At 44.0% G+C, this 27,809-nt stretch overlaps 1 protein-coding gene and 1 long non-coding RNA gene across 2 annotated transcripts in view; one reads left to right on the plus strand and one right to left on the minus strand.

The window, feature by feature from the left end:
• Neb (nebulin) overlaps nucleotides 1-27,809 on the plus strand; it is a 190,075-nt gene that overhangs the window by 150,558 nt on the left and 11,708 nt on the right. Inside the window, 24 exon segments of the mRNA XM_050140000.1 lie at nucleotides 1,345-1,449; nucleotides 1,784-1,891; nucleotides 5,060-5,164; nucleotides 6,902-7,006; nucleotides 7,353-7,457; nucleotides 8,053-8,157; nucleotides 8,248-8,358; nucleotides 8,974-9,084; nucleotides 9,278-9,379; nucleotides 9,486-9,590; nucleotides 11,477-11,587; nucleotides 12,135-12,239; nucleotides 12,894-12,998; nucleotides 14,830-14,934; nucleotides 17,311-17,421; nucleotides 17,880-17,990; nucleotides 18,496-18,609; nucleotides 19,051-19,155; nucleotides 19,878-19,982; nucleotides 20,556-20,660; nucleotides 21,308-21,400; nucleotides 22,689-22,781; nucleotides 24,615-24,707; nucleotides 25,176-25,268. Coding sequence (XP_049995957.1) covers nucleotides 1,345-1,449; nucleotides 1,784-1,891; nucleotides 5,060-5,164; nucleotides 6,902-7,006; nucleotides 7,353-7,457; nucleotides 8,053-8,157; nucleotides 8,248-8,358; nucleotides 8,974-9,084; nucleotides 9,278-9,379; nucleotides 9,486-9,590; nucleotides 11,477-11,587; nucleotides 12,135-12,239; nucleotides 12,894-12,998; nucleotides 14,830-14,934; nucleotides 17,311-17,421; nucleotides 17,880-17,990; nucleotides 18,496-18,609; nucleotides 19,051-19,155; nucleotides 19,878-19,982; nucleotides 20,556-20,660; nucleotides 21,308-21,400; nucleotides 22,689-22,781; nucleotides 24,615-24,707; nucleotides 25,176-25,268 — 2,511 coding nt within the window.
• On the minus strand, nucleotides 8,417-23,299 carry LOC126500258 (uncharacterized). The gene is made up of 4 exons (XR_007591281.1): nucleotides 23,255-23,299; nucleotides 18,853-18,914; nucleotides 10,537-10,687; nucleotides 8,417-8,965 (listed from the first exon to the last, which is right to left on the minus strand). It is a non-coding gene; the product is annotated as an uncharacterized lncRNA (long non-coding RNA).

Genomic DNA, 27,809 nt, shown 5'->3' on the forward strand with positions numbered 1-27,809 from the left:
TTGGTTTTTTTTTTTTTAATGTTTGCTTCAAGAGACAGATTCCTTAGAAACTGAGGTGTTTGGTAGATTAATGGATTAAAAGGTCTGGATATTTGATGTTTTCTTCTAACGTTACCCAGTTCTTTCAGAGAGCCTCTGCCTCTGGACCTTGTCCATGTTCATGGTGATAGTATTGCCCCCCAGCAAGGTCTGCTGAGCAACACTGCCACCTTTCCCTCAGAGATTGTTGGTTACCAGGAAGAACGTTAAGGGAATAATGCCAGTCTCTTGGCCCAAACCAAAAAGGCTTTAAGCAATCTTTTGTATCATCAGTGTGCTCTTTCGTTTTTGTTTGTTGGTCAAATCAACATATTAGGAAAAGAGAACCATGTTCTCACCATAAACATCCTTGGCCTTGATAGGAACATCAAAACTGTGTGCATGGAAGTTCTTCGTTCTCCGTGTCTGTCCTGCTTAAAACAGCTTGCGCGCATGAAAAACAAAAAAACTGTGGCTTGGATATTACAAAAATAAATGCATTTTGGATCGGGGGAGAGGGGAAATGGGGGAGATGGGACAGGGGAGGGGAGGGAAGATGTGATCGGGATGTATTTTATGAGGGAAGAAAAAAAATAAATTAAAATACATTGAAAATCATGTACACTAGGGGGCTGGAGAGATGGCTCAGAGGTTAAGAGTATTGCCTCCTCTTCCAAAGGTCCTGAGTTCAATTCCCAGCAACCACATGGTGGCTCACAACCATCTGTAATGGGGTCTGGTGCCCTCTTCTGGCCTGCGGGCATACACACAGAATATTGTATACATAATAAATAAATATTTTTAAAAAATCATATACACTCATTTTAACGAGCATCTATTTCACTTGGGCATAGAAAAACACCAATATTATATAGAATGTTAGAGAGAAATTGTACTTGTCAGAACAGAGAAGGTTCTCGTCCTCCTGAGATATACCCTACACATGCCTTTGGCTCGGTCTCCTAACCTCTGAGAGCCTGTTCACTCCCATGTGTATAAAACATATAATCCCAGCACTCGGGAGGCAGAGGCAGGTGGATCTCTGTGAGTTCGAGACCAGCCTGGTCTACAGAGCTAGTTCCAGGACAGGCTCCAAAACCACAGAGAAACCCTGTCTTGAAAAACCAAAAAAAAAAAAAAAAAAAAAATATTGAGAACTACCAGTCCACTCTACAACACTATTGCTATCAGATGCAAATTTTATTAAACATCTCCAGTTAGGATTTAAAACAGAAGCCACTAGGGTGCCAGCACCCACTCTGGTGTTTCCTGAGAGTTCAAGACCTTCATTCTTGAAAGTAACGTATCCTTCCTTCCACAATGTAGATCAACTACAGGAGGAAGTAAGAGAAGACGAAGGACAAGTTCACCTCGGTTGTGGACACTCCAGAGCACCTGCGCACCACCAAAGTCAACAAGCAAATCAGTGAAGTAAGTACAGAAGCCAAGAGCCTGCGTTCTCAGGTTCAGGAGCGTTTGCCCAGGAGTGGACCATTGTAGACTGTCATGCATCTGAGATGCAGGGGGAAGAAAGCAAGGGGGGGGGGGGGCTGCATGCCTGCCGCACTCAGAGCTCTGCCTTCTTTCACACTGGAGACTTGTCATTCAAATCGGCAAGCCTGCCAGTGGAGCATCGGGCCCCAGCAGAAGGCTACAAACGCCTATTAGGTTTATAGAATTGTCTTTTCCTCCTAATTCACTTTCCGTTTGTATTTTAAATGGAGAAACATCATTTTGTACCTTCCTGCCTTTTGATCCGCTGCAGATACTTTATAAACTGGAGTACAACAAGGCCAGACCCAGAGGCTACACCACCATCCACGACACACCCATGCTGCTGCATGTCCGCAAAGTGAAGGATGAAGTCAGTGATGTGAGTAGCCTTTGTCAGCCCCTCTGTCTTGGGCTTTCAACACGGTGGCGTGAACCCCAGGTAGTGACCTCTGTCTGGGGAAAAACCACTTGGCAGCCTAATAAGCCTGAAATCATAATCCTCCATTTTCCTTATGATTCTGAGTTTATTGGATGCAACAAAATAGGTATGTTCCAAAAGCTGTAGGCAGACATCTGGGCCACAGCTGGGCCAGAAATTCAAGGCGAATCTTCCAGGACCCCAGCACAGTGTGAAGGAGAAGGGCAGGCAGATGCAGAGGTACAGAGTGCAGTTGGAGGGGACTGACTGACGGAGCTTAGTTAGCCCAGGGCAGCAAGACAAAGCAGATTCGTACAGTTCGTGTCCGAGGGAGAGATATTGGTATATTGGTCAGGTCAAAGGCAACCCCACCAGAACCAGGAATGTGCCTACTTATCTTGAGATAATGTCAGCTGGGCATGGTGGCACGTGTCTTTAATCCCAGCACTCCTGAGGCAGAGGTAGGTGGGTCTCTGTGAGTTCTACACCAGCCAGAACTATATAGTAAGACCCTGCCTCAGAAGCAAGAGCAGACAAGAGCCACAAACAATAATGCCAAAGAATTCGACCCTTCCCTGGCACCGACCTTTGATTGCAAAGGTCTATATATCACTACAGTGATTTGCTGGGAAACGGTGCAGGGGAAACCGATTTGGGTAATCATGGCAGTTAGGATCAGATAAGCACAGCCATGCGAAGCTGAATCCACAGAGAGCCACACTCACACAACCGACAGCCCATGGTCATTTGACTTCTATATAAATGAGGGTCCTTCTGGGCATCTCTCCACATGGCTCGGCTGCTGGCAGTGGAAAGCCTGGGCTCCAGGAGCCAGAGAACCGAAACTTCAAAGTCAGTCGAGAACTAAACCTAGAACTCAGACTTCATTCCCTCCCTGGTTTTCATACACATTCAAGAGATGTGTTCACTTGCTGTCACCAAGATAAATTCTCGTAGAAAAAGAACGGGTTTTATTTTGACCCATAGTAGGGCATTTCCACTCTTGTGATTGGCTGGCCCTGTTGCTTGAGCCTGGATGTGGCTGCACCGCATGGCAGAGGTGCACAGCAGAGCAAAATTGCTGACCTCTTCATGCTTGAGATACAGAAGAAGAGAAAGGAGCTGGGGGTCTCAGGCTCCCCTCAAAGGACCAGCAGGCAGTGCTGTTGGGAGGTAGAAGAAGCTGTGGGAGATGCGGCCACCTTCTACCACCTCCTAGCAACACCTGCGGCTGGGGACCAAGAAGTTAGCATGTGAGACTCTAGGAACATTCCAGATCCGAACTACGGCAAGTGCTAAAGCTCTGGATGAGCAAACAGCAGAGCCTTACTGCAGGCCAGCGTGGGGAAGTGGTCCCACAGAGGCCATTGTCAATAAAAGCGCAGCATGACACACATGCCAAAAATACTCTCTCCACCTTATCTTCCCTGAGAAAAACGAACTCGTGTTCTTACACTCTGAATTTCACAAGAATTCCTATCCATAAATTTTCAAATATTTGACTTTTGATCGGCACAGCAATTCATGTCTATAATCCTAGCATTTGGGAAGCTGGACAGGAGGATTGCTAGTTTAAGGCCAGATAGAGCTACATAGCAAGATCTTTTTCAAAAATAAACCAAACCAAAACTAGATATTTGCTTGATTTTTGTAGTTGAAAACCGCCATCATTTTCACTGAAAAAAAAAAGATTCACTATTTGTTGTTTTAAAAATATTTAATTTTTTGTAGCTCTAACTGGCCTGGAGCTCACACTGATTTCCCTGTCTCAGCCTCCCAAATGGCATGAACCAACATGCCTCACATAGATTCATTGTTTTAATAACTCTGTGGCTATGTACACTTCTGGGTGCACACACGCATATATAAATACACAATGTATACATATACATATGTATATGTGTGTATATGCATATGTATATGTTTATATATTTATCTGAGCTGAGGCAAATATGTTGTGCCTAATCTCCATCCTAAAAACTTGATTATTACTGTGCTCAGGATTGCATTGGTAGATGAATAAATATGCCATACTGTTGACTAGGGGTCACCATGAAAAACACATGATTATCCAGTACATTGATTGAGAAGGTGGAAATCTGTAAAGAGCATCTTTGCAATGTAAAATCTGTTAAAATAAGTTTGGATGTTACAAACATAAATGATCATAAGTATCTGTCAGGTCGAGACCATATGGGAGCAGCTTGCTCCCTGCAGAAAATTGAGGTGTATCTATATCTATTTCCTCAAATGTGTGTTAGAATATCCTGGGGTTGGGTACTGATGAAAAGTACTAATTCCTAGGATTTCCTCCTGGAGTCTGGATTAATGCAGTAGGTCTGTGGTCAAGCCCAGAATGCAATGGTTCTTGTCGTAAATATAGTAAACCCTACTATGGTTCCTTGCCTCTGAGAAGCTCACTCTGTCGTAGTCATGGTGCACCTGGGATCCTTCCCCTTCAACTAGTGGAAATGACCAGATTGCATCCTAGGGCCGTGGAATTTAGGGAAAACAAAAATAGAGAAGCTAGAAGTCCCAGACTCAAGACAGAGGAACGGCTTGTCAGGCCTCTCCAATTCGATCCAGTTACCAGCACTTATGAGGTGCAGCTGTGGACCCACAGCTGTGAGGAGAGCATCTTTCAGTCCCTCTGCACCCTGAGTGTTTATGTGCCGGTCCCTGGATGGGAGACGACAACTTCCCTTTGAAGGGCTTCAGCTAAATAGAAAGCTAGGCAGATAAAGGGGCTAGGCTTTGAGCAGACAGCGGAAGAATCATGGAGCACAGGAGGAGGGCAGGCCTGAATGCCTCCACGAGGGCGGGTTTTCAGGACGTCTGCACCAGGCTTCCCTGATGCAGGAAGGTAAAGTGGAAGTGGGTAGCACCAGCTCCCTGTTTGGACCACACCCGCAGGTGTTAACCCCGTGGCCACACTTGCTGTGTCCTGACGTATCTGAGGAAGAAGGGGCCCGTCTCTTCACAGCTCCATCTCTCCACAGCAGGGTTTGACTAAATACTCACAGGGAACATCATGTGCTAACATTATAGCTTTACTTTGTTTATAAAATATTTTACTAACTTCCTTCCTAGGGGAAAAAAAGTTTACCATGTTACTGTTTCCTCCCATAGCTGAAATACAAGGAAGTTTACCAAAGAAATAAATCTAACTGCACCATCAAGCCAGATGCTGTTCATATCAAAGCAGCCAAAGATGCCTACAAAGTCAACACCAATGTAAGTGCCAAGATGTTCCCCCAAGGCAAACTTAGCCTCTTTTTGCTGCTGTACTAGAACACCCATGACTAGGTAGCTTACAGAAATTGATTGACGTTCTAGAGACAGGGAGGTCAAAACCACGGTGCGTCTGGCGTGGCTCCTCTTGCTACGTTCTCCTGCGGCAGGAAGTGGAAGGGCAGGAGAGCAAGGGAAAAGGCTGAGAGATAATTAACGCCCTCCTGCGCCGTGAGCGCCAATACTCCTCAAGGCTCGGCCCTAATGACCACACGGCCTGCTGAAGGTCTCCCCTCCTGTCATCACAGGGCAGGAAAACCTCAGCGTGAGTTTTGGAGATGGCTGTGGTTTGCTGTTTGCTTCCAAGCGCAGTAGGGATTTATCGACTTCAGTGAGCATGGGTCCTTTGGCGTCTCTTCGTGAGACAGAGCTCTGCCTGTCCAGATGAAAAGCTCACCTCCAGGAAAATGAGTACTGAGTGATGTTAAAAACCAAACACCCCCTTCTGCTCCTCATGAAGGAGCATGAAGAAGGGCAAGGGTGGCCTGACCTAGTCACACGTTACATCTCCTTAGCCTTTGTGAGCGGCTGAAACCTAAAGGCTAATTCTGCAATGAAGGCTGCACTTTGGAAAGGGCTTCAGCATCTTTCATTCTTTGCCCCATGCTCTCCTCGGGCCCTCAGCTCTAGCATCTCCTTCTGAAGGAGAAAACGGAGTTACTAGCTGCCATCGGGTCAATGTCTGGATCCTCCGCTTGTTTAGATCTGCCCTGCATTGATGTGTGTCTTTAGCTGTAACATCCTAAAGTCTCATCCATAGAAACAACTCCGCGAATTAGATGGGCACCAGCTTTTAAAAATATATAAAATAGTGTCATGAGACATTAGTAGCAACCCATCTGATTCTCATTCATTCCAGAAGCACCCATTTTTTTTTATTGGGGCCAGTAAACTAAGGTTCCATAAGAGCTAGCAGGTGTCTTAAGACTAACTCCCTTAGTTAGGGTTTCTATTGCTATGAAGAGACACCATGACCACAGCAATTCTTATAAATAAAAACATTTAATTGGGGCTCACTTATAGTTCCAGAGGTTTAGCCCATTATCATCATGGCCGGAAGCAAGGCGACATGCAGGCAGACATGGTATTACTGGAGCTGAAATTTCTTACATCGTGATCCAAAGGCAACAGGAAGTGAACTGTCTTACTGGGCAGAGTTTAAGCATATATGAGACCTCAAAGCCTGCCCCCACAGTGATACACTTCCTCCAACAAGGCCACACCTCCTAATAGTGCCATTCTATCCTGGGGGTCATTTTCTTTCAAACCACCACGAGTTAGTAGGCAATGAACAGGGAAATAGATGCCGGAAGGAAATAGACCCCGTGGAATCTGGGTGGTGGTTGTATGTAGTCTCTGTAATATTCTGGCCACCTTTACAGAAATAACTGTAATTTACTTACAAGCTAACCAGCACTTGACTCTGCGGGAGATTGGGGGGGGGGCACTGGCAGTTAAGGAAGATGTAGAATCATTTCACCCAGAAGCATTTCAAAGCTTTAGTGCTGATTTGGTACAAAGGGTGTCGATGGATGACCTTAGTGGCTGGCGAGCTGCATCGAGCGCAGACAGTTTCACGAGCTATGATTGGTGGAATGTCCAACTGCAGGAGTCTCCCTGCGCACTGCATGCATTCGTAAACGGAGCCTGAGTACTGTCTTTCTGTCACATTCAAAACAGCTGGACTATAAGAAGCAATACGAAGCCAACAAAGCCTACTGGAAGTGGACGCCTGACCGGCCTGACTTCCTCCAGGCTGCCAAGTCATCACTACAGCAGAGTGACGTAAGGACGGAGGCAGCGTGTGGTTGTTTCTAATATGCCCCGCCAGGACGCTAACCCCAGCGGGTATGGTATGAGGTCCAAGTCGAAGAAAGTGTGATGGGAGAAGCAAGTTCATGAAATAACCCAGCTGTTGAGCCTGTACTCTTGACAACTGGGCATAGGCACTGTGGACTCAGAGACCTGAAGCTAGAGGGGGTTTGGCTGGGAGACCTGAATCCTGGTCCTGGTTCTGATCTCTGGGCTAGAAGGGATGAAGTGAATGGCCAGGAATCCCCTCCCTTTACTCTAGGGAAGTCTTCTTCAAAGACTTCTCTCTGGTTTAATCCTCTGCTTTCTTCTATCACAGTATGAATATAAACTGGACCGGGAGTTTCTCAAGGGCTGCAAGCTGTCTGTCACTGATGATAAGGACATGGTGCTGGCCCTCAGGAACTCCTTAATAGAAAGTGATGTAAGTATCCTGCCTTCTACAGTGTCTGCCCTGGCTCGAGACCATCTCTTGCAGCAACAATCCTCAGAAACATCCAGGACAGGACAGAAGTTCTCTCTGTAGGGGATTGGCTGTGGTCCTGACACATGGTCCCGCCCTCAGTGGCATCAGCAATGAGCTGGGCGCCATCTGTAAAAGTGCTGGTGAGCCCGGGCTTATTCCTGGCTTACAGCACAGCACAGACTAGGACTCGGAAGGTGTGACTCGATTCTCTCCCAGACCTTTAGTCTCTTTTCTGTGAGATCCTTTTCTTTCTACTGCATACTTACCACATCTGAATGGAAAGTAAGAAAGATCGTGTGTCCAGCCCTGGTGGCATATTTGAGAATGCTTTGAACTAAAGGCAAAGGTTTGCTGTGAGATGTCATCTTTATTAAAACCTCAACTTGAAAGTTGTCAGGGGAAAAAAACTATTTTGAATGCACATCAAATTCTTTATTGTGCGCCATGGTGTTATCCTCTGATATTGTTGAGGGATTTGGGGGTCAATTAAAAGTATGCAGGACACTCCAAGAAAGTAAGAAATGTCTACTTTCTCCCCCTTCTACTCCTACAGCTGAAATACAAAGAGAAACATGTTAAGGAAAGAGGAACATGTCATGCTGTACCTGACACCCCACAGATCCTCCTGGCAAAGACTGTCAGCAATCTGGTGTCTGAGGTAACCCACCCACGGCCCATATGCTTCGCTTCCATCACCGGCTGAGGCCCCAAGCAGAGCCCTTAACACTGTTTTTGTGGGTTCCCCCAGAACAAGTACAAGGACCATGTCAGGAAGCACCTGGCCCAGGGTTCATACACGACACTGCCAGAGACCAGGGACACAGTTCACGTGAAGGCCGTGACCAAGCACGTCAGTGATGTAAGTGGCCAGCCACAGAGCTCTAGATGGCAGCTTTGAATCGTGTCGAAGACTGCCACCTCCTTGCTTACCAATGCTTTCTTTTATATCTCAGTGCCCTTAACCTGAGTACTTACTTGTATACGAATCCTAAACTCTAGCTTCTAAAACTGTATTGGTATTCCAATCGTGGCAGACATGGGTTCTGCTTCATAGCACAGCCAGCAGTAGAAGGTAAAACTAGTGTTGATAATGGGAGGGAGCAGGGCCAGTCAAGAAGACCTCTGCTACCATTAAACAACTGTGCAATGTGAGAGCTAAAATCACGTTGTGCACCTCAGTAATCTCTGCCCGCTGCATCCAGCTCTTAGAGACTATGACTCGTATATTCTAAAGGTAAGAATCAAGAGTAAGCATGTAATATGCTTGAAATCAGTTCTCTAAACTTGCCTGCTAGTTCCGGTGTTGATTCAAATAGAGAAAGAGTGGGGAGGAAGTAGATTACGACTCAGAGATCAGTTATAGCTGGCACCATGATGGGGAGCCATGGATTTTCCCGGAGATCTTCTCAGAGTCTTGAAATAAATCTCTTTCTCACCTTCCTCCGCTCACATGAGTAATTCTGATGCTGTTTAGACAAATTACAAAAAGAAGTTTGTCAAAGAGAAAGGGAAGTCCAACTACTCCATCATGCAAGAGCCCCCAGAGGTGAAGCATGCCATGGAAGTGGCCAAGAAGCAGAGCGATGTAAGTTCCCCTTCGGCATCCCAGTGGACCCCAGATGAGTGCACGTTCTTGCTCTAGTGATTTCTCTAGCCAATGGGTTCAGAAGCACAGTGGTGCAAACTGGCTTGCTTTTACTTAACACGAAAGATGTTTGTATTGAATGAGGACGTTTCAGAATTCTGTGTACCTCAAACATTTCCTTCCCCCAAATAAGGTTGCTTATAAAAAAGATGCCAAAGAGAATCTGCATTACACCACAGTTGCTGATCGGCCAGACATCAAGAAGGCCACTCAGGCAGCCAAACAAGCCAGTGAGGTAAGATCACCCTGAAAATGTCCCTGGCACCCAATGGCTACTGTGAAAAAGAACAGGGTGTGTGCCACCATGACCACACTGCCCATTTTGGTTCTCTCTCGTACAGGTGGAGTACAGAGCCAAGCACCGCAAGGAAGGCAGCCATGGGTTAAGTATGCTTGGCCGCCCAGACATTGAGATGGCCAAGAAGGCAGCCAGGCTGAGCAGCCAGGTAAGGGAAGAGGGCAAGCAGTGACTCCAATGTGAGATTTTAAAAACCGTCCAGTGGGAAGTGCTTCCCAGAAAGAGCTCTGTCAACAACTAAGCGGACACGGGCTCTTAAGTTGCACGGTGGCCCTTTGAAAAATACTGAGGGCCTTGACTCATTTCCTGCTAACCAAGCTAGGTTCTCTAGTCTTTCAGATCTCCACTTGTAGGTATGCATCTAGCTGCCTGTGTACTGAACTGTTCTCATGCGACAAAGAGGGCCTCTTCTCAGGCAGTAAGATTCACATCCAAGTCTGCTTTATATGTGGGTCACCTACGAGAGACTTGGCACTGTGTAGCAGTGATGAATTTCTAACTTAAAACCCAACTGCATAAAAAAATACCATATCAGTGCCATGTTTGTGGCACATAGTACATGCAGTCATGATGGGGCAACTTGAGATTCTCCTCAGTAACGTGAGAATGATGCCAGCAAGGCAGTGCTCTGGCTTTCTCATTTCATGGACCTTGGTCGGAGGAATAACCAGATCCTGTTAGTGCTGAAGACAGACAGACAGACAGACAGACAGAAAGACAGAAAGACAGAAAGACAGAAAGGTCAAAGGTCAAAGGTCCTGTTCTTTTTTCTGTTAACTTTGTGTTGGAAACACCATGACCACAGCAACTCTTATGAAGATTTTGGGGGGTTGCTCGCTCAAAGGTTTAGTCCATTATCATCACAATGGGGAGCATGGCAGCGTGCAGGCAGACACGATGCTGGAGCTGAGAGTGCTCCATCTTGAAGGTGCCAGGAAGATTTAGCAAAAGAGACCTCAAAGCTCACCCCCACAGTGACACACCTCCTCCACATCTCCTGATAGTGCCACTCCCTTTGGGGACATTTTCTTTCAAACCACCACACTTATCATACAGACTCTTTTTCTTTTCAGAGCTTTCCTTCTGAAACATACTTGGAATAGGAAGATGTTGATGTTAAAGAGTTTTCCCCATAGTTCCTTCATCCTTTGTAAAAACAAGTCTTCATGGGAGTAGTTTTCCATCTGGGGATTGTTTTCCAGTCTTTACAAGTACCAATGTCTCGTACAATGCCCTGAAAACCAACTAAACAATTAGACATTAAACCATTAAATAGATGTTAAACAGTTAAAAGCAAGTACTAGAGAGAAAACTAACTTATAACCACTTAGAGCACTGTGTGTGTGCTATAGACCAATAACTGAGCCTTGTGGACTGACAGAGCCTGGGTGCTGCCTCTTGTTGGGCCATGGCACCACAGCTACCTCAGTGGCCTCCACGGTTAGTGAGCAGAAGTAGCCTTTGGAGTTCCAACTGTCACTGCCCTTTCCTCCCAGTCCCTTCCCATTGCTGAAGCATTGAACCTTATGTATGGACACATCTTTGAAGATACGATTGGTTAAACCAAAGCCCAAGGCACTCCGATCATGTCTGCCATTATGGTGGCTGCATTTTGCCTGGCAGCCCTCTTTTGGAGAGGAAAGGTGTTTGGGGTTGTTGTTTTGGATTGTTACATTAATTTTAAAAGTTGGAAATTTAAGTAAACTTGAAATGTAATGAAGATGCTCAGGTGAAGCCAACTGGATGGCTGCTCCTCAGAACAAATGTTGCTTCCAAATAAAGTTACAGTCTACAGGGTGGGTCTGCACCCTTCTAGGCTTTGTTCTTACTCAGCATGAGGGTCTATTTCTTCCCATCCCATGTGAACTAGCGCGCTTCCTTTTCATGTCATAGCTGTGGTGACCATCCCTTATCTTCTAAACATAAGCTGGAGTACAAACTGTGTGACCACTTACAGCGCGGGCATAGTCTCTACCACTCCCATTTCCCTATCGGGTGCTCAGGAACAATCTGGTGGTTTGCATTTGTTGTTAGGTTAAATACCGAGAAAATTTTGACAAAGAGAAGGGCAAGACACCAAAATACAACCCAAAAGACAGCCAGCTCTACAAAACTATGAAAGATGCCAACAACCTTGCAAGTGAGGTATGTTCTTTGACTGTGGTGAACTGTATACATCCTGTTGCCTTCTAACCAATATTTCAGGAGCACTAATCACTTTCACCGTGTTCTCCAGCTACCACCGTTTCCAAGGCCCTTTTGTTTTTAATATTTATTTATTATGTATACAATATTCTGTGTGTATGCCTGAAGGCCAGAAGAGGGCGCCAGACCTCTTTACAGATGGTTGTGAGCCACCATGTGGTTGCTGGGAACTGAACTCCAGACCTTTGGAAGAGCAGGCAATGCTCTTAACCACGGAGCCATCTCTCCAGCCCCCCAAGGCCCTTTAATTACCCCCAGAGAAAACCATGAAGCAACCCTTTCTTCCCTCGGCTCCTGGTAGCCTCTGTGTCTGTATGATTCTGCCTAATTTACAGATGTCATATTTCTTTGTCTTATTTTAAGTTTCCTCCCCAGCCTCCCTCCCCAGCGTTCATTTCATGAAGCGCTGTCTTCCTGTCGATTTCCTTAGTGCTGTTTTCTATGTTCTATTCACGTGATTTCCAGTTTTTTCCTCCCTTCCCACTAGGTCAAATACAAGGCTGACCTGAAGAAACTCCACAAGCCTGTGACTGACATGAAGGAGTCCCTGATAATGAATCACGTCCTGAACACAAGCCAGCTTGCCAGTTCTGTAAGCTCAATCATCTGTGCTGGAAACAGCTCCTTTCAGCCATTTGCAGTTTGCTTCCTCCTCTGAGCTTCTATGGTCTCTTCTCTGCTACTGATACTTTGAACTTATATCTGATGATATTCCTCCAAATGGCATTAATCTTCCAACCCTTCATCAACTACAACACCTCTTAGAATGTAAAGCTGCTTCTATTTGGGTTGGGGATGTGGCTCCATAATGTTAACCCATGAGTTTGATACCCAGGAGAAACAAACAAACAAATGGCTCTAGTCCTTGTAAAGATGTAAAAGAATTGTCTAAAACAGCCTCTCACTTTCACTGATGCCTGTGTAGAAGCATCCGTAGCAGTTCAGTGTATGTCTCTAGTATTAGGAACAGTACTACACTGGAGCTCTATCTAGCCTATTTTTTTTTCTTTCTTCTTTTTTGTTTATGGGGAAGGGGTGGAAGGGGGTCTCTCTCTAGACTTGGCTGGCCTGAGGCTTGCTGTGTAAGCCAGACTGACGCTGGACACAGATCCCTGACACCCCTGCCCGAATACTGGGATTAAAAGCATGCACTGCACGCCTGGTCCTTAGACAGCCAATCCAAAGAGGGAAGCCTGAGACACTGTGGAACCTTCCCACTGATGTGCTTTCTGCTGCTTCCCCTCAGTACCAGTACAAGAAGAACTATGAGAAGAGCAAAGGCCACTACCACACGATACCCGACAACCTGGAACAGCTGCACCTCAAAGAAGCCACGGAGCTGCAGAGCATTGTAAGTCCATCAAGAGAGCGGCCCACAGCCAGTGTCTGTTCGCCCACAGTATCAATAACCAGCACCAGATCCACTCTAGACTTTGAGAAAAGGCTCACTGGCACTGGGGCTTTGAACTTAGTAATATTTTGATAATATTGTATTAACAGTATTTGTGCATAATAGAAAAATATACATGCTGACTGAGGTTTTCTGTCCTGCCAGGTTCCCACAATCATTAAGTCCTAAAGAAATCACACAGAGGTCTACATTAGTAATAAACTGATTGGCCCATTAGCTCAGGCTTCTTATTAACTCTTATAACTTATATATATTCTTGTCTATGTTAGCCGCGTGGCTCAGTATTTTATTCGGTGAGGCAGTCACATCTTGCTTATTCTGTGGCTGGGCCAGGACTGCTAAATAAGCATTCCTCTTCACAGAATTCTCCTGTTCTCATTGGCCCACCTCTACTTCCTGTCTGGTTGTCCCGCCTATACTTCCTGCCTGGCTACTGGCCAATCAATGTTTATTTAAAAATATAATTGACAGAATACAGACAATTGTCCCACACTATATGCATGCTGTACTGTTTGTTCTTCAGGTTATGACAAGACTGGAAGCATGACAGTTAATTTCCAGGCAAGACAAACCCCTTACAGTCACCCTGATGTGCCCTTTGATCTGTGTCCCAAGTCAGGAAACACCAGTAGACAGGGATTCCTGGGGGGGGGGGGAGTTACTAGATGTGTGACGTGATCAGATCTAGTCCTGGAAGAGGATCTGGGTGCTATAATTTTTTTCAGAAGTTTTTTTTTTTTTTCAGAGAAAATAACGTTCTATTAACATGGCCTTGCTATCACAAAATCACCATTATGGGGCCCCATCGGGTATTATCCAGCAGGCTGGGTTACTCTAGGTGCCCCCACATCCCACGTGAGCAGTGTGTCCTCTTCCAGTGCCCCATATAATCGAGAGAGCTGAGTTGAGTGATGCCATTAAGGCTATGAGTGGAAGAGTCTTTCTTTGTCTCAGTTTCTCCTCTGTGAAATATTCTGTTTATGTGACTCCCTATTAATAATAGCATGTGGTAAGGATGAGGTAATTTTATTTGATAATATCAAGTTTATTAGTGATTCTGTCCAACTGTAAACTAGCTTTCCTTTCTATGGCAGTTTATAGCAAATAGTTAAATAGAGAGAGAGAGATGACCCGGGGAAGTTATGTGCTTATAAAACCTCATATGCTCTCCATTCAGTTGAGACCCCAGATCTCTGGTGATAGCTCTTTTGAAAGGACTGGGGGTTTATCAGCAATATCAAAAGATGCTATTTATTGTCAAGTGTTCACATATAGATATCAAATCATGGCCAACCTCAGATATGGGCAACCTTCTCCAAGCGTCATTTCAAAAAGTCAATATTCCCGTCAGCTGATTGTTGCCACTGATTCTTTTGTCTCTCTAAATTAAATCTAAACATGGTAGATTGTACTTTTCAGATAGCATTGATTCTCAGCCCCCCCCCCCCCCCCCCCCCCCGCCCCCCGGCATCAACTAAAAAGTTCCTCAATCAGCAACACAACAGGAAAGTCTTTTGAGTGGCAATGAGATTACTCAACTGGACATAGTTTGTCAACTAAAAATCCTTTCTCTAGCTTGGTAGTAGCATCCCCGTAATCTCCATACTTGGGAAGCTGAGACAAGAGGGCTATGAGTTCAAGGCCAGTCTGTGATCCATTGTGAGAACCTGTCTCGGATATTAAACCAGTTAGTAAATTCCTGGCCATAAGTAAAGCCTCTGTCTAGGAATTGACAAGCAGAGAGATACTTAACAGACCTTCTCATCCCTAGGTGAAATACAAAGAAAAATATGAAAAAGAACGAGGAAAGCCCATGCTCGACTTTGAGACTCCAACATACATTACTGCCAAAGAGTCTCAGCAGATGCAGAGTGGGGTAAGTCCTGAATACCAGAAAGGACGGAAACATCAAACCAGTGAACACTGGCTCAGGCAGGACCATTTCCAGCCTCCAGTTATCCAAAACTGATCAGAGACACAGCTTTGTAACCCATGACTTCTAAATTCCTGCTCGTTGTAGAAATCTTATAATTATTTTCTTTAGGATGTTTTGAGTAGTATTTGGCGTACATGTTTTGTTCCAACAAGTATTTTCATAAAATTAGAAAACAATCCTTCCTAAACATGAAAATATTATATGGACCACAGTGTTAATATTCCTTTGCTGAAAGAAGAGTTCCCACCGTACAGGTGCATTGCTGCTTTGCCATGGCCTCCACTTAGTGGAATGCCCCGGGCCAAACAAGTGGGGTTCCATTCCTGCACACCCATGTTTACTGTGGCAGTAGTAACTACAGTCAAGTCAGGAAATCGGCCTACTTGCCCATCAACAAATGAATAGATATGGAAAAAGTCGTGTTATTTATACATAATGGAGTGCTACTCTCACAGAAGGGAGTCATGTTACTACTTGTAGGAAAATGGATAGAACTGGAGGTCATTGCGTTAAATTAAACAAGCCGGACTTAGACAAATGTCCTATGTTTACAGAACCCAGGTTTTATTTTTAAGGACATGAATGCACAGAGGGAATTATTTGTGAAGACAAAGAAGGTAGATTGAGAGAAAAGAAAGATAAAGACAGAGATGGGGTGGATATGATCAAAGTATATTATATACATGTAGGAAAAAAGTCAAGTCAAATGCCATATTCCTTATCATGAAAAGAGGAGGTTTTTGTTTTTGTTTTTTTTTTTTTTTAGTTTGAACCATAAACAGAGAATGAATTTTACAGGGAAATAGGCCTTTGGAGATCTTGCTTGCCTCTTCTCCATGAGGCCTATGTCTAGCGATGACAACAGATGATGCTTTGTTCTGTTCTGTCTTCTTTCATTTTTAAAGAGAAGTAGTTTGTGAGCTTTCTATGACCTGCATTCCTTCCATATACCAAGAAAGTTCAAAACAGGCTCAAGAAATCAGTGAGTCCGAACTAAGTCTATGCGAGTGCTCTGTGGTACTCTTGAAACTTTCCTGGGGATTTAAAGCCCTGTGAAGATAAGCCAGCAAAGCATGCTTCTTCTAACATCTGTCCTCTGTGAGAGTGACGTCATGTGTTCAAGAGATCAGGAAAGGGGGGACTAGCCCTTTCTCTCACCCATGGATGAAACTACAGACTCCTATGCTCCAGCCTCACTTTTCACCTAGTCTATTCAGGGATTCAAATAATAGGTCGCAAGCCCCTTACTGCCTACCTGGGGCCCAAGAGGACTGCGCCTGGCACTGTAATGCAGACAGGACTGTGTCTGTCACTTTGACGCTAGAACCTAACAAAGTGCTGGCACATGGTAGGTGTTGCCTGTTCAATGAAGAGGTTGAAAAGGAGGTTGTGACAGCAAGGTGACACACACCTGTAATCTCAGCACTCAGGAGGCTGACGCAGGAGGATCATGAGTTCAAACCCAGCCTGTCTGTCACACCTCAAAAACGAAGTCATGATGTTGCGAAGTGCCATTGCAGGTGTGGTCCCTTGAGTTCCTCTTTCTAATTCCATCCCCGGAGCTGCTGTAAATTCCGAAACAAAATATCTCCACTTTAAGAAAAATGTGGTAGAGGAGTTGTTCAGATGGCTCAGTGGTTAAGAGCACTGACTGCTTTTCCAGAGGACCCAGGTTTGATTCCCAGCACCAACATGACAGTTCACAGCTGTAACTCCAGTTCCTGTGGAATCCAACACCCCACTTCTGGCCTGAGCAGGCAAAACTCCCATACATGTGAAAATAGAATAAAGTAAAATTTAAAGTGTGACAGGACCAGCGTGATGGCTCAGTGTGTGAAGAACTTCCAGCGCGAGCCTGACGACCCAAGTTCCACAAGACCCAAGGAGGGCACTGACTCCTGCAAGCTGTCCCCATCCTCCACATGTGCACATGGCATAAGAACTGTGGCATGTGTGTGCCCATGCTCCCACGCATCACCCACAATGATGGAAATAATAATAACAATAATAAATGGGGCAGTCTCAGGAAGAGTAGATTCTAAATTAATGGCCCATCCATCCCCTCACTGTGGTTGGTGCCAGCTCCATCGCAACCTTAGGTAGACTTTTAGGAGTCATGAAAGACCTTCAGTTTCTTTGGAGCCATTGACTGCCAGCCAAGTATTTCTGGAACAACGAGACACTTTCAAATGCGCACGCCTTGTCAGAACTGTGGTTAAGAGGCCAAACCCTACCAGAAAACCTACATGCTCTTCTTAGGTCTGAAATATGGATTCTAACAGGGTCTTTCTTGTTTTTCCTTTTCACTCATATTAGAAAGAATATAGGAAAGAATATGAAGAGTCCATTAAAGGCAGAAACCTGACGGGCCTGGAGGTCACGCCAGCTTTGTTACATGTCAGACATGCAACCAAAATAGCAAGCGAGGTAGTAGCCGCTTGGTCTTCCCTTCCCTCTTCACCCAATAATCACACTAATGACTCATCTTTGTGCTCCTACCCGGATGCCACTTGGGATTTCCAGTGGAGTTCCCATGTTTGGTACTACTGTCTAATCTATGACCCCTTTTAATTCCTCTAATTTTTAAAATGGAATATATAATAAAACATGCATACCTTAGTAGTCTGTAGACAATCTAATCAAACATGCCTACCTCTGCATTCTATAAATATCTAGTCTTGTATTTAATAATTAACATCAACTGTGAACCATAAACTCTGTATTTTACTTAACGTATTTACTTACTCAACCAGGAACTGTTAAAAACTGGGATAATTGTTTTATTTATTTATTCATTAACTTATTTTGGTTTGCTTTTTTGGATCTTCACCTAAGAACAATCCAGGTTTTCTTGTCAGTTTCGTTGCTTTTATTTTGTGATATAGAAAGAGTATAGGAAAGATCTGGAAGAAAGCATTCGAGGGAAAGGTCTCACTGAAATGGAAGATACTCCTGACATGCTGAGAGCGAAGAACGCCACTCAAATCCTCAATGAGGTAAGACTGTAGCCACCTACTGCATGCACATCCTTCATATGGTACCTGTATACCCAAATTAGACCAAGAAAGAGAAAAAATAGCTTTTACCTTTCAGACTTTATATCCAGAATAGTTATTGACTGCTAGATAAAGTGTATGTCAATTTCTGATGAGTAGAAAGGAAACACGATATTTGTCTATAGCAGCTGTCATAACCAGTTAATATTGAATATTGCTTGATTTAGTTTTGACATATTCACAATGCTCATTTAGATGAAAACAGCACAGCACACTGGGATGGTTGGTGTGCTCCTAAATTTAATCCTAGTAATGTACCAAGCCAGATTTAAAATTTACTTTCCGTGTCAATAGACTTCCCTTGCCTAATGTCAGCATACCTAGAGCAGGATGAACAAGCATGCCACCATGACCTGGGAAGTAGCTGGCAAGGACACCGCCTTTGACTCCACCTACTCAGAGAAGGCACGTGACCTTTTTCCCTTAAAAACCAATTCCTCTACAGAAAGAATATAAGCGAGACCTGGAGCAGGAAGTGAAAGGAAGAGGCTTGAATGCCATGGCCAATGAGACTCCAGATTTTCTGCGGGCCAAGAATGCTACAGACATCGCCAGCCAGGTCAGTGCTCCATCCCTGCAGGCTGCCAACATCGCCAGATCAAACATATGTACCAGCAAAGCGCACACACACACATAAAATTTTAAATCTTTAAAAATTATAAACACAACAGGAAGAAATGTTATTGAATGCCAGATATATATAAAAAAAAAAAAGAAAAAGAAAAAGAACTGGGAAGATGGTTCAGAGGCTAAAAGCACCAGCTGCTCTTCCAGAGACCCAAGTTCAATTGCCAGCACCTACCTGGCAGTTCACAATTGTCTGTAACTCTAGCTCCAGGGGATCTGACACCCTCAAACAGACACCTGCAGGCAAAACAACAATGCACATAAAAAAAAAATCATTACAAGAAAGAAATATGATCAGGTCGTACTTCAACCAAGCCTATAAAGGCTACGCGTATCATAAACATTCACAAAACTGATGGGTGTCCTTTTACAGATTAAGTACAAGCAATCAGCCGAAATGGAAAAAGCCAATTTCACTTCTGTCGTTGATACCCCAGAGATCATTCACGCTCAGCAGGTCAAGAACCTTTCCAGCCAGGTAAGGTTTCCTTAGGGCAAAGGTTTTCCTGGTAATTCCCAACAAACTGTTTTCTCATAACACTGCACCCCCCCCCCCACCAGAACAGTGCAGATTTGAGTCAGGATTGAACTTTCTGAATGAGATTTAAAGATAGAAGGTGCAGGCACCTCAGTAGTAAAGTGTGACACCCTGGGTTCTAGCCCAAACATTGGGAAGAAAAAACTCAAGCCATCATGAGGAAAGTTCCAAGACCTGGAGCACTTCCGCGGCTTCCGCAGTACAACTCACAACTAGTGAACATTTGAGCATCCGTTAGAATGGGGGTTTAAGGGGTGTGGGTGCGTGTGGAAGACACAAAGTGGGCCACCCACTCATGCCTGAGACTGAGCCATCAACTTGAACCACACAACCTGGGGTACCCCAGGTGGGCTACCTTCCCAATTCCTAGAATTCCTGTGACCAAAAGTTGTGTGGTATGGAAAGTACTTAATCCCAGCAGGTGGGGGAGACAAGGCGGGAGGCCGGCACAGGCTGTATAGAAAGATCCTGTCTCTGAAACAAAATTAAAAAATTATGAAAACAAAATAAAACATCAACAGGATTCCTTCCTATGTTAGTACTCTTCAGTGATGAAGCCTGTAAGGGCGGGGTGCAAAGAACCTTCCCTGCCCAAGGGGAAGGGCTCTTTTAGGTTACCAGCCTATATAACAATGGGGCTCGTGCTCCCTGCCTTTTCCCAGAAAAAGTACAAGGAAGATGCAGAGAAGTCCATGTCGTATTACGAGACTGTCCTGGACACTCCCGAAATGCAAAGAGTCCGTGAGAACCAGAAGAACTTCAGCCTTGTGAGTTTCTATTCCGCTGAGGCCCAGCCCACTGATGGGGGGACAGCAGGCTAAAGGGTGGTGGCTTTGAGGACACACACTTGGCATCCCTTGAAGGCAGAGGAGTATACGAATCTTCTCTGCGCTCACTTTGTGTTTTAATCCCAAATGAGCATCCGAGTCTCAGCTGCTCAACAGGTGACTTCTTGTCATTGAATGCAAACTATTGATGTCTTCTTTTACTTTTCCAACTAAACCTAAGCAAGAAATACTTTGAATTTTGTATATATTTTACGTCTTTAAAAATTAGTTCTGTGTCTGGGAGCACACGTAGCTTGGTGTTAGAACGGGTGCTTTGTGTGAGACTCCGGGGTTCAATCCCCAGCAAGTCTCTAGCAACACCCCATCACTAAAATTAGTTTCTCTCCAAAATTCTTGGTAAAGAACTGATTTGGGGCTATCGCATTGTGATTATTGTGGCATGGGTTTTCATTAATGTAAAGTTCTAGCTTCTCATCCACAGTATAGAACAGTTATAAAGTATGTCAGGCAATGTGGAGATCTTAACACAGGATATTTACTCTTTCTTCATAGCTGCAATACCAGTGTGACCTTAAAAACAGTAAAGGGAAAGTTACGGTTGTTCAAGACACGCCAGAAATACTGCGTGTCAAAGAAAACCAAAAGAATTTCAGCTCGGTACATTTACGATTTTGTCTCCATCTAATGCTAACCTAACAATGCCGTTCTCTTTAAGAAGATACATGAGCCCCGTGCTCACATAGGCAATTAACCTCTAACTTGCCCAGTTAATGCTAGTGGGTCCTTGGTAAAATGCCCCGAACTTTGTTCCCAGATCATCACTCCTGAGAACATTTGAAATAACTTAAAGCTAACAAAATAACGCCTCTCTTTATATTTTTTGATCTCAAATAGTAACTCAGACAGTAACCTGTGTTGTCTTGTTCCGAGGTGGTGGATTTCTCTGTGGTGTGATTTTCTTTTATTAGCCCTCTACAAAATAACTGACCGACTGACTTTGCATTTCTTTAATGAGTTCTGTGGTTTTTAATCAACATTTTCTGGATTTTTTTTCTCAACTGTATTAATATGGTGTGGTATTCTAAAGAGAATTCTCAAGAGCTGCCAAGCAGCTGGCCTTGCCTCTATGGTTCTGGGTATTGATTCTGACAGGAGGAATTCAGAAGCGAAACTTCATCCCTTGCCTGGAAATACTGTGTAGTGCCTTTGTTTTCACGGAAGCCACGCAGGCTAGACTTTCTCCGGGCACTGCCCGGGTTTCCTTCTTCTGTGTGTGTAACAGTCTCTTGATTCCGAATGCCCAGGTTCTTTATAAAGAAGATGTCTCCCCGGGAACAGCCATTGGAAAGACCCCTGAGATGCTAAGAGTGAAGCAAACGCAGGACCACATTAGCTCGGTAAGGACACGTCAGAGTCGCGTGTGCTGTTCTCGACCTGTCTTTGATAAATCTGTGGCTTCTAAGTCGTAATCTAAACATGCCACCAGAAACGGCATCCAACCTCAAAACAGATGTCTGGGCACTGCCGACATCACAGGCTACGTGCCAGTGGGTGTTCCTCATGAAGATAGAAAGCAGAGGCTTATGGGAAAATAGGACCTATTGGCACCAAGGAGTGAACCTTTTTGGAGGCACATGTGTGGCTAGCTACATATGTACTAATCAAATGGATTCTCAGGTAGGAAGATGCTGGAGGCCAGGCAGCCTCTTCTTACTTTTGCATTCTGACCTCCGCTGCCTCTCAAGGAGTCTTGGTCCAAAAGTGTGAAATGGAAAAGCCCAGAATAATTATTCTTTCTCATATAATGAATGCCATGGCTTCCCATCTCATCCCACCTGGGGCATGAATCATCCCTTCACCGGTACATTCCGAAGTGCATGCTGCCTGCCCTCTCTAGCTGTCTGCATTGCCAGATTTTAGTACTGCAATGTTTGTCTTCAGGTAGCCCTTATTAGTGATGGCCCCAAAGAGCAGGAAGAGCGATGCTGGCCATGCAGAAAAACCAAAGCTTATAAATAAACCAATGTGCTTCCTCTGTTAAAAAAAAAAAAAAGTCAAAGTGGCCAGGCGATGGTGGCACACTCCTTTAATGCCAGCACTCGGGAGGCAGAGGCAGGTGGATCTCTGTGAGTTCAAGGCCAGCCTGGTCTACAAGAGCTAGTTCCAGGACAGATTCTAAAACTACAGATAAACCCTATCTCGCAAAACAAAACAAACAAACAAACAAACAAAAAAAAAACAAAGTGATCAATGTAATAAGTAAAGATGCCATCTGCTAAGGTTGCTAAGAGATACAGTAGAATGAATTTTATGTCCGTGAACTTGGAAAAAGGGGAAAGAAGCCCATGTTTGTTCGCTATCATGCCTCAGAACTGCAAAACAGAAAGCCACAGTGCATGGCAAGCACTTAGTTAAGAAAAAGGCCATCTGAGTGTGATGGCGTGCACCTTTAAACCACTCAGCAGGCAGAAGGAGGTGGATCTCTGAGTCTGCGGTCAGCCTGGTGACATGGTGAGGTCTTGCATCAGGACAATACAGCTAAAGGAGAGCTGGGGAGCAGAAAGTGTACTAAACGTACACCATCTCCAACCCCCTGAAAAAATACAGGACTAGTAATCAACCAGACAGAGGAGGTGGAAAGATCTCAGCATACAACTATGCCTTCATGTCCCCATTTCCCCATAGGTCAAGTATAAAGAAGCAATTGGACAAGGAACTCCGATCCCTGACCTGCCCGAAGTGAAACGTGTCAAGGAGACGCAGAAGCACATTAGCTCGGTACAGACTCTTACTCGGCTTGCCCATTTGTGTGACGGGCCACCTCTCATTGGTACCCCAGTGCCATCCATCCCTTCCTTCTGCCGATGGCCTCCCATGCAGAGGGATGCTGTGACTCCCCCACAGTTCCCCTCAGATGGCAGAAGTAGCCAAGAGACCTCAGTCATGGTTGTAGTTCACCTTCTATGACCCCTTATACCGTCTCTGTGCTATAAACGTCATTTTGAATTTTCTGTCCTCTAACCTGAAAAGAAAACCAGCCCAGGGTTTCTGGGTTGTTGCATTAAGAGCAGCAAGGCTGCGTCCCCAGCAACCGGCCGCCCGCATGGCTAGCTTATGCCCAGAAATAGTTACACGGAAACTGTATTCTATCAAACACTGCCTGGCCCGGCTAGTTCCAGCCTCTTATTGGCTAGCTCTTACATATTGTTCTAACCCATTTCTAATATTCTGTAGCTCACGAGCTGGCTTACCAGGGAGGATCTTAACCTGCGTCTGTCTGGAGTGGGAGAATCATGGCGACTCCTGACTCAGCTTCTTTTTCCCAGCATTCTCTTCTGTTTACTCCACCTACCTAATTTTCTGTCCTATGAGGGCCGAGGCAGTTTCTTTATTATTAACCAATGAAAGCAACAGATAAGATACAAGACCCACCTCCATCACTGGGTTGCTTTGGCTTCTAACTCCTTGTCTTTCTGTAGTTCTCTTCTGCTGGTCCACCCTGCCTCTGCCTCCATGTGATGGGATTCACGGCACACACCACCATGCTGAGCCTAGGCTGCAACTCACTAAGAAGAAAGGAGATAAGAGGTTTAGAAAGTGAAGATCCTTTACTCTTTTTGTTAAAATTTGCAGTCCTTTGATAGTCCCCGTAAAAAAAAGCATAGATACAGTGCGGGGCCTGAGAACATAGCTCAGTGATGGAGCAATTGCCTGTCATGAATGAGTTCAATCCCAACACTATAAATAAAACAAAAATAAACAGTGGGGAAAAAAAAGACCAACCAACAAGTATTAGCTTACTTGATCTCATCATGACTACAACTCTCAGAGAAAGATGCTCTTCCTGAAATACAAATTAGACCTGCTCATATCACATGTCCAACTAGGGACCACCTAAGGTTCCAAAAAAGCTGGAATATGTGTGTGCCCGAAATCCCAGCACTCAGGAAGCTAAAGCAGGGAGAATATTGAGAGTGTAACATGAGTCAGGGCCGAGTAGCAAAAGAGCCTTCACAAATATATATGCATGTGTGTGTTTGTGTCAAACATTTGTGGTAAAAATATATTTGTGGTAAAACATGTATACATGGTAAAATGGTAGGAAATCATAAAATTCTCAATGACTCCAAAGGAGAAAGTATTAGAACATCATATGATTAGAAAATTATAAAACAGACAATATGTGCTTTGAGTATAGATATGTAGACCTAGTATGCACAAAACATTGAGACTGGATACAATGAAATGGTTAGTTTGGGGTTGGTTTTTTGTTGTTTTTGTTTTTTGAGGGGGGTGGTTACTGGCAACTGAATCCAGGGCTTTGCACATGCTAGTCAAATGTTTCTTATTGTTAATTAAACTTGCTGTCATAACTTAATGCATTTCAAGAATGCACTAAGAATTGACTGTGGGAAATGAAAAACTTAGGATTCAGTTTTCAAGATGGCAAAATTTCTACAAATACTTATGAACTTTGTTTTCCTTTGGTCCCCAAGTTCGTATTACGAAGGTAGCTTGTTTTTATGAACACTCACCCAAACACCCTCAAGGAGCTGTAACCTAAAGCATTTGTGGTCACTTTGCTTTCTGGGTATTCTAATTATTCTGCAGGTTATGTACAAAGAAAACTTGGGAACGGGCATTCCAACCACTATCACCCCAGAGATTGAGAGAGTCAAGCGCAATCAAGAGAACTTTAGCTCGGTATTTATGGATATATGAACTAAGAAATTCTTTCCCTTTAAAAAAAAAAAAAAACTACCAGAATAACCTACCGGCCTCCTTTCCACAGTAACATCTTAACGGCTCTGTGTGTTTGTGTACCACCCTCTGATGAAAGCCCCCTGGCCCCATCCGGAATGCCCACTCTTCTCAATGCTCTTTAACATTCTTGCAACTGACTGGTGTGAACTAGGTCTGGTATACGGTCAGCAGAATTAACAAGCTTCCTCGGGGTGCTCACACCCTAGAACCCAGTCCTCCTTCCACCTGTACCTTTCTCTTCTAAGATGTAGAGCAGTGTGTAGAGTTCATCTTTACATTTGCAGCACGCAAAAGCATTGCCCTGACTAAATGCTGCTACCTAAAAATCTTCCTCCCCACCCCAGTCCCTCCTTCCTCTGTCTCTGGCTTGTTTTGAACGTCTTTTGGGCACTTTCTTGTATCTCGCAGGTTTTGTACAAAGAAAGCTTGGGGAAAGGAACCCCTACAGCTATCACTCCTGAGATGGAGAGAGTCAAACGCAATCAAGAGAACTTTAGCTCGGTATTTCTCAGGGGCAAAAATCCCAACCCTAATTCTTGTTTTAAAAAAAAATGGGCAAATTAATGTCTTTAACATACAAATGTAAAATGACTAAATTCATATAATGAAAGAATGATGCCAATATTAAGATTTCAACCCAAATCTAATATGACTTAATACTGGTGTGAAATTTTAACTTTTTTTTAATGTTTAAACTCAACTATATATTACTTTCCTTAAAAATCTATAATTCTCAGTTTTCTTCCTCCAGTTCTAACTAGTGTGGTACAGGTGAAGAATAAAATCTAACATCCTTCCCCAAAGGACAGCACTAATCAGAATTGTGATTATTGTGGCTTGAATTTTTTTTTTTTTTGGTATACATAGCTTTTCCTAAATGGCCATGATTCTTAAACATCTTCCTTCGAAAATAACAGACCTATTCACAGTAACACAAATATAAGTTCATTTATGTCAGCGAGTTTTGTTTGTATGCCATACAAGATGCAGGTGAGCTTTCCTATGAGGGATGTATTCAGGACCACTGCTAAGTTGATAATGTTTATGTTTATTAATCTCTTCAAGCCCTCAGTTTTTCTGATTCAGTGCTGTCTCTAACTCATAGATATAACTTCAACAAGCTAAGTAGTGTTTGGTAAAGCCTAATCCAGTACATTTGAGAATGTGCAGGGCCCTGTGTGTGCTCTGAGGTCACTGAGAGACCAGCCATTATATGGTGCGCAACTAAATGCACAAAGTGGTCCACGGTTGCTCTGTTTCTCGGTTTTGCTTTGCTTCTTCGTAAGAACAAGTACTCTTGGAGATTTGTTTTAAGGTCAAATTTTTACCTCAAAGATGGATCCAGGCTGATGTGATTGTCGGTTCTGTGCACGCAGATATTGTACAAAGAGAACCTGAGCAAGGGGACTCCCCTGCCTGTCACTCCTGAGATGGAGAGAGTCAAGCGCAATCAAGAAAACTTTAGCTCGGTATTTGTGAGAAAGTTCCTTTAACTCCATATTAAAAAGAATAATTCCGATAAAACAAAATTCTTACCATTTATCCCTTTATAATAATTTAACAAATTTTTGGAAAAAAAAAAAAACCCAAAACTTACCAACTGAATCCTTCTGTCCTGGACATTTTACTTACCATTTAATCTTGATGTTTTCTTCCTACTTTCTGAAATACCCCCATAAAACGTCGTTAGATGTTAGTGTCTGTACATGGTGGTGGTGATGGGAATTGGACTTGTGGCCTTGCCCAGGATAGGCAAGTGCTCCACCACGTGGGCTCCCCACTTAACACTTGAAATTGTTTTCCTTTGCTACGTGGTTAGTACTAGTACTTTTGAAACTGATTTCCCGATGACCCAAACCTGGTAGCTTGTATTTACATGGAAATCTTTCAGTCAGATGTTTCCAGGTTAGTGCAACAAGAAAGACACTGACCCAAGGCCGTGTGCAGGACCAGCGCCTTTGCGTGGGGAAAGTGGTGTCCTTACCACAGGTCTCACCTGGGTGAACAGAAAACACTCAGCACTGGCACCAAAAGCCAGTTTTATAGTTCCGATTTATGACTAGAACTAATTTACAAGTTCTAAATTATTTTAAGACAGGATCTTTCTAGATAGTCCAGAGTGGCTTTAAATGTGCCATCCTCCTGCCTCAGCTTCCCTAGTGGTAAGAAAAGCATAGGCGTGTTTTTCTCTTTTTAAACATGCCAATTAAATCAGAGAGCATGTGTTTGCACTATTGTATTTTTTTAATTGATGTTTCTGAAACACTACAGTCATCAATAACCCGTGATCCTTCTGTATAAGGAACTTCTGGGCCTGAAACGAAGATTCACGTATCCTCTGATAATTTAACTGGATCTGCTTTGGGGGAGGAGGCCCACCTGAGTTAAAGTACTTGCTGCCAGTTTGATTTTCTGTGGAGCCATCCCTCTTTCGCACAGTGAGGAGTGTCTCCCTGTGACTGACTCCTCCTCTTGTTCTTTCCCTAATTGCTGCTCACTAACATCTTCCCAATTTCAATGCGTTTTCACTGTATGCGATTTTGTCTTTGGGGGTGCTTCATTTACTGTTTTCCTTTTGGGGGAAATGTATCACCTTTCAAAATGATATTTTAACTATTTCTATATTACAGTGTATTATCATGTATACCTATTTGAAACTAATCATTCTAATGGCCCTGGACAAGTTTTTCTCTGTTCAAGTATGATTCGTGTCGATTTTACACCAGTTATATATTGTCCAGGGTTAACCAAGCCTTTTAGATACTACGGGAAAGACTGTATGTTAAACTTTTGGATTTTATTATTTCTGTAACCTTAGCCAAGACCGATTTAGTCCGAGAGAGCCCAGATTCTGTCTGTAGTTGTAAATGCCTATCATGCTGAGACATGTCTTCTGTAGAAAAAGGGACCATGTGCTGACTCGACAAAGACTCGTCTCTGTGCATAGCAGACATTTCTGTGCTCTCATGCTGTAGTTCTGCCTACCTCTGTGGGTTAGAGGAGGAAGGTGAATGAATGAGCTGTACCCATCACCAGCACCCA

Source organism: Alexandromys fortis, unplaced genomic scaffold, assembly GCF_014885135.2.
Source record: "Alexandromys fortis isolate MF-2015 unplaced genomic scaffold, M_Fortis_MF-2015_v1.1 scaffold_33, whole genome shotgun sequence".
In the NCBI taxonomy this organism is placed as follows: Eukaryota; Metazoa; Chordata; class Mammalia; order Rodentia; family Cricetidae; genus Alexandromys; species Alexandromys fortis.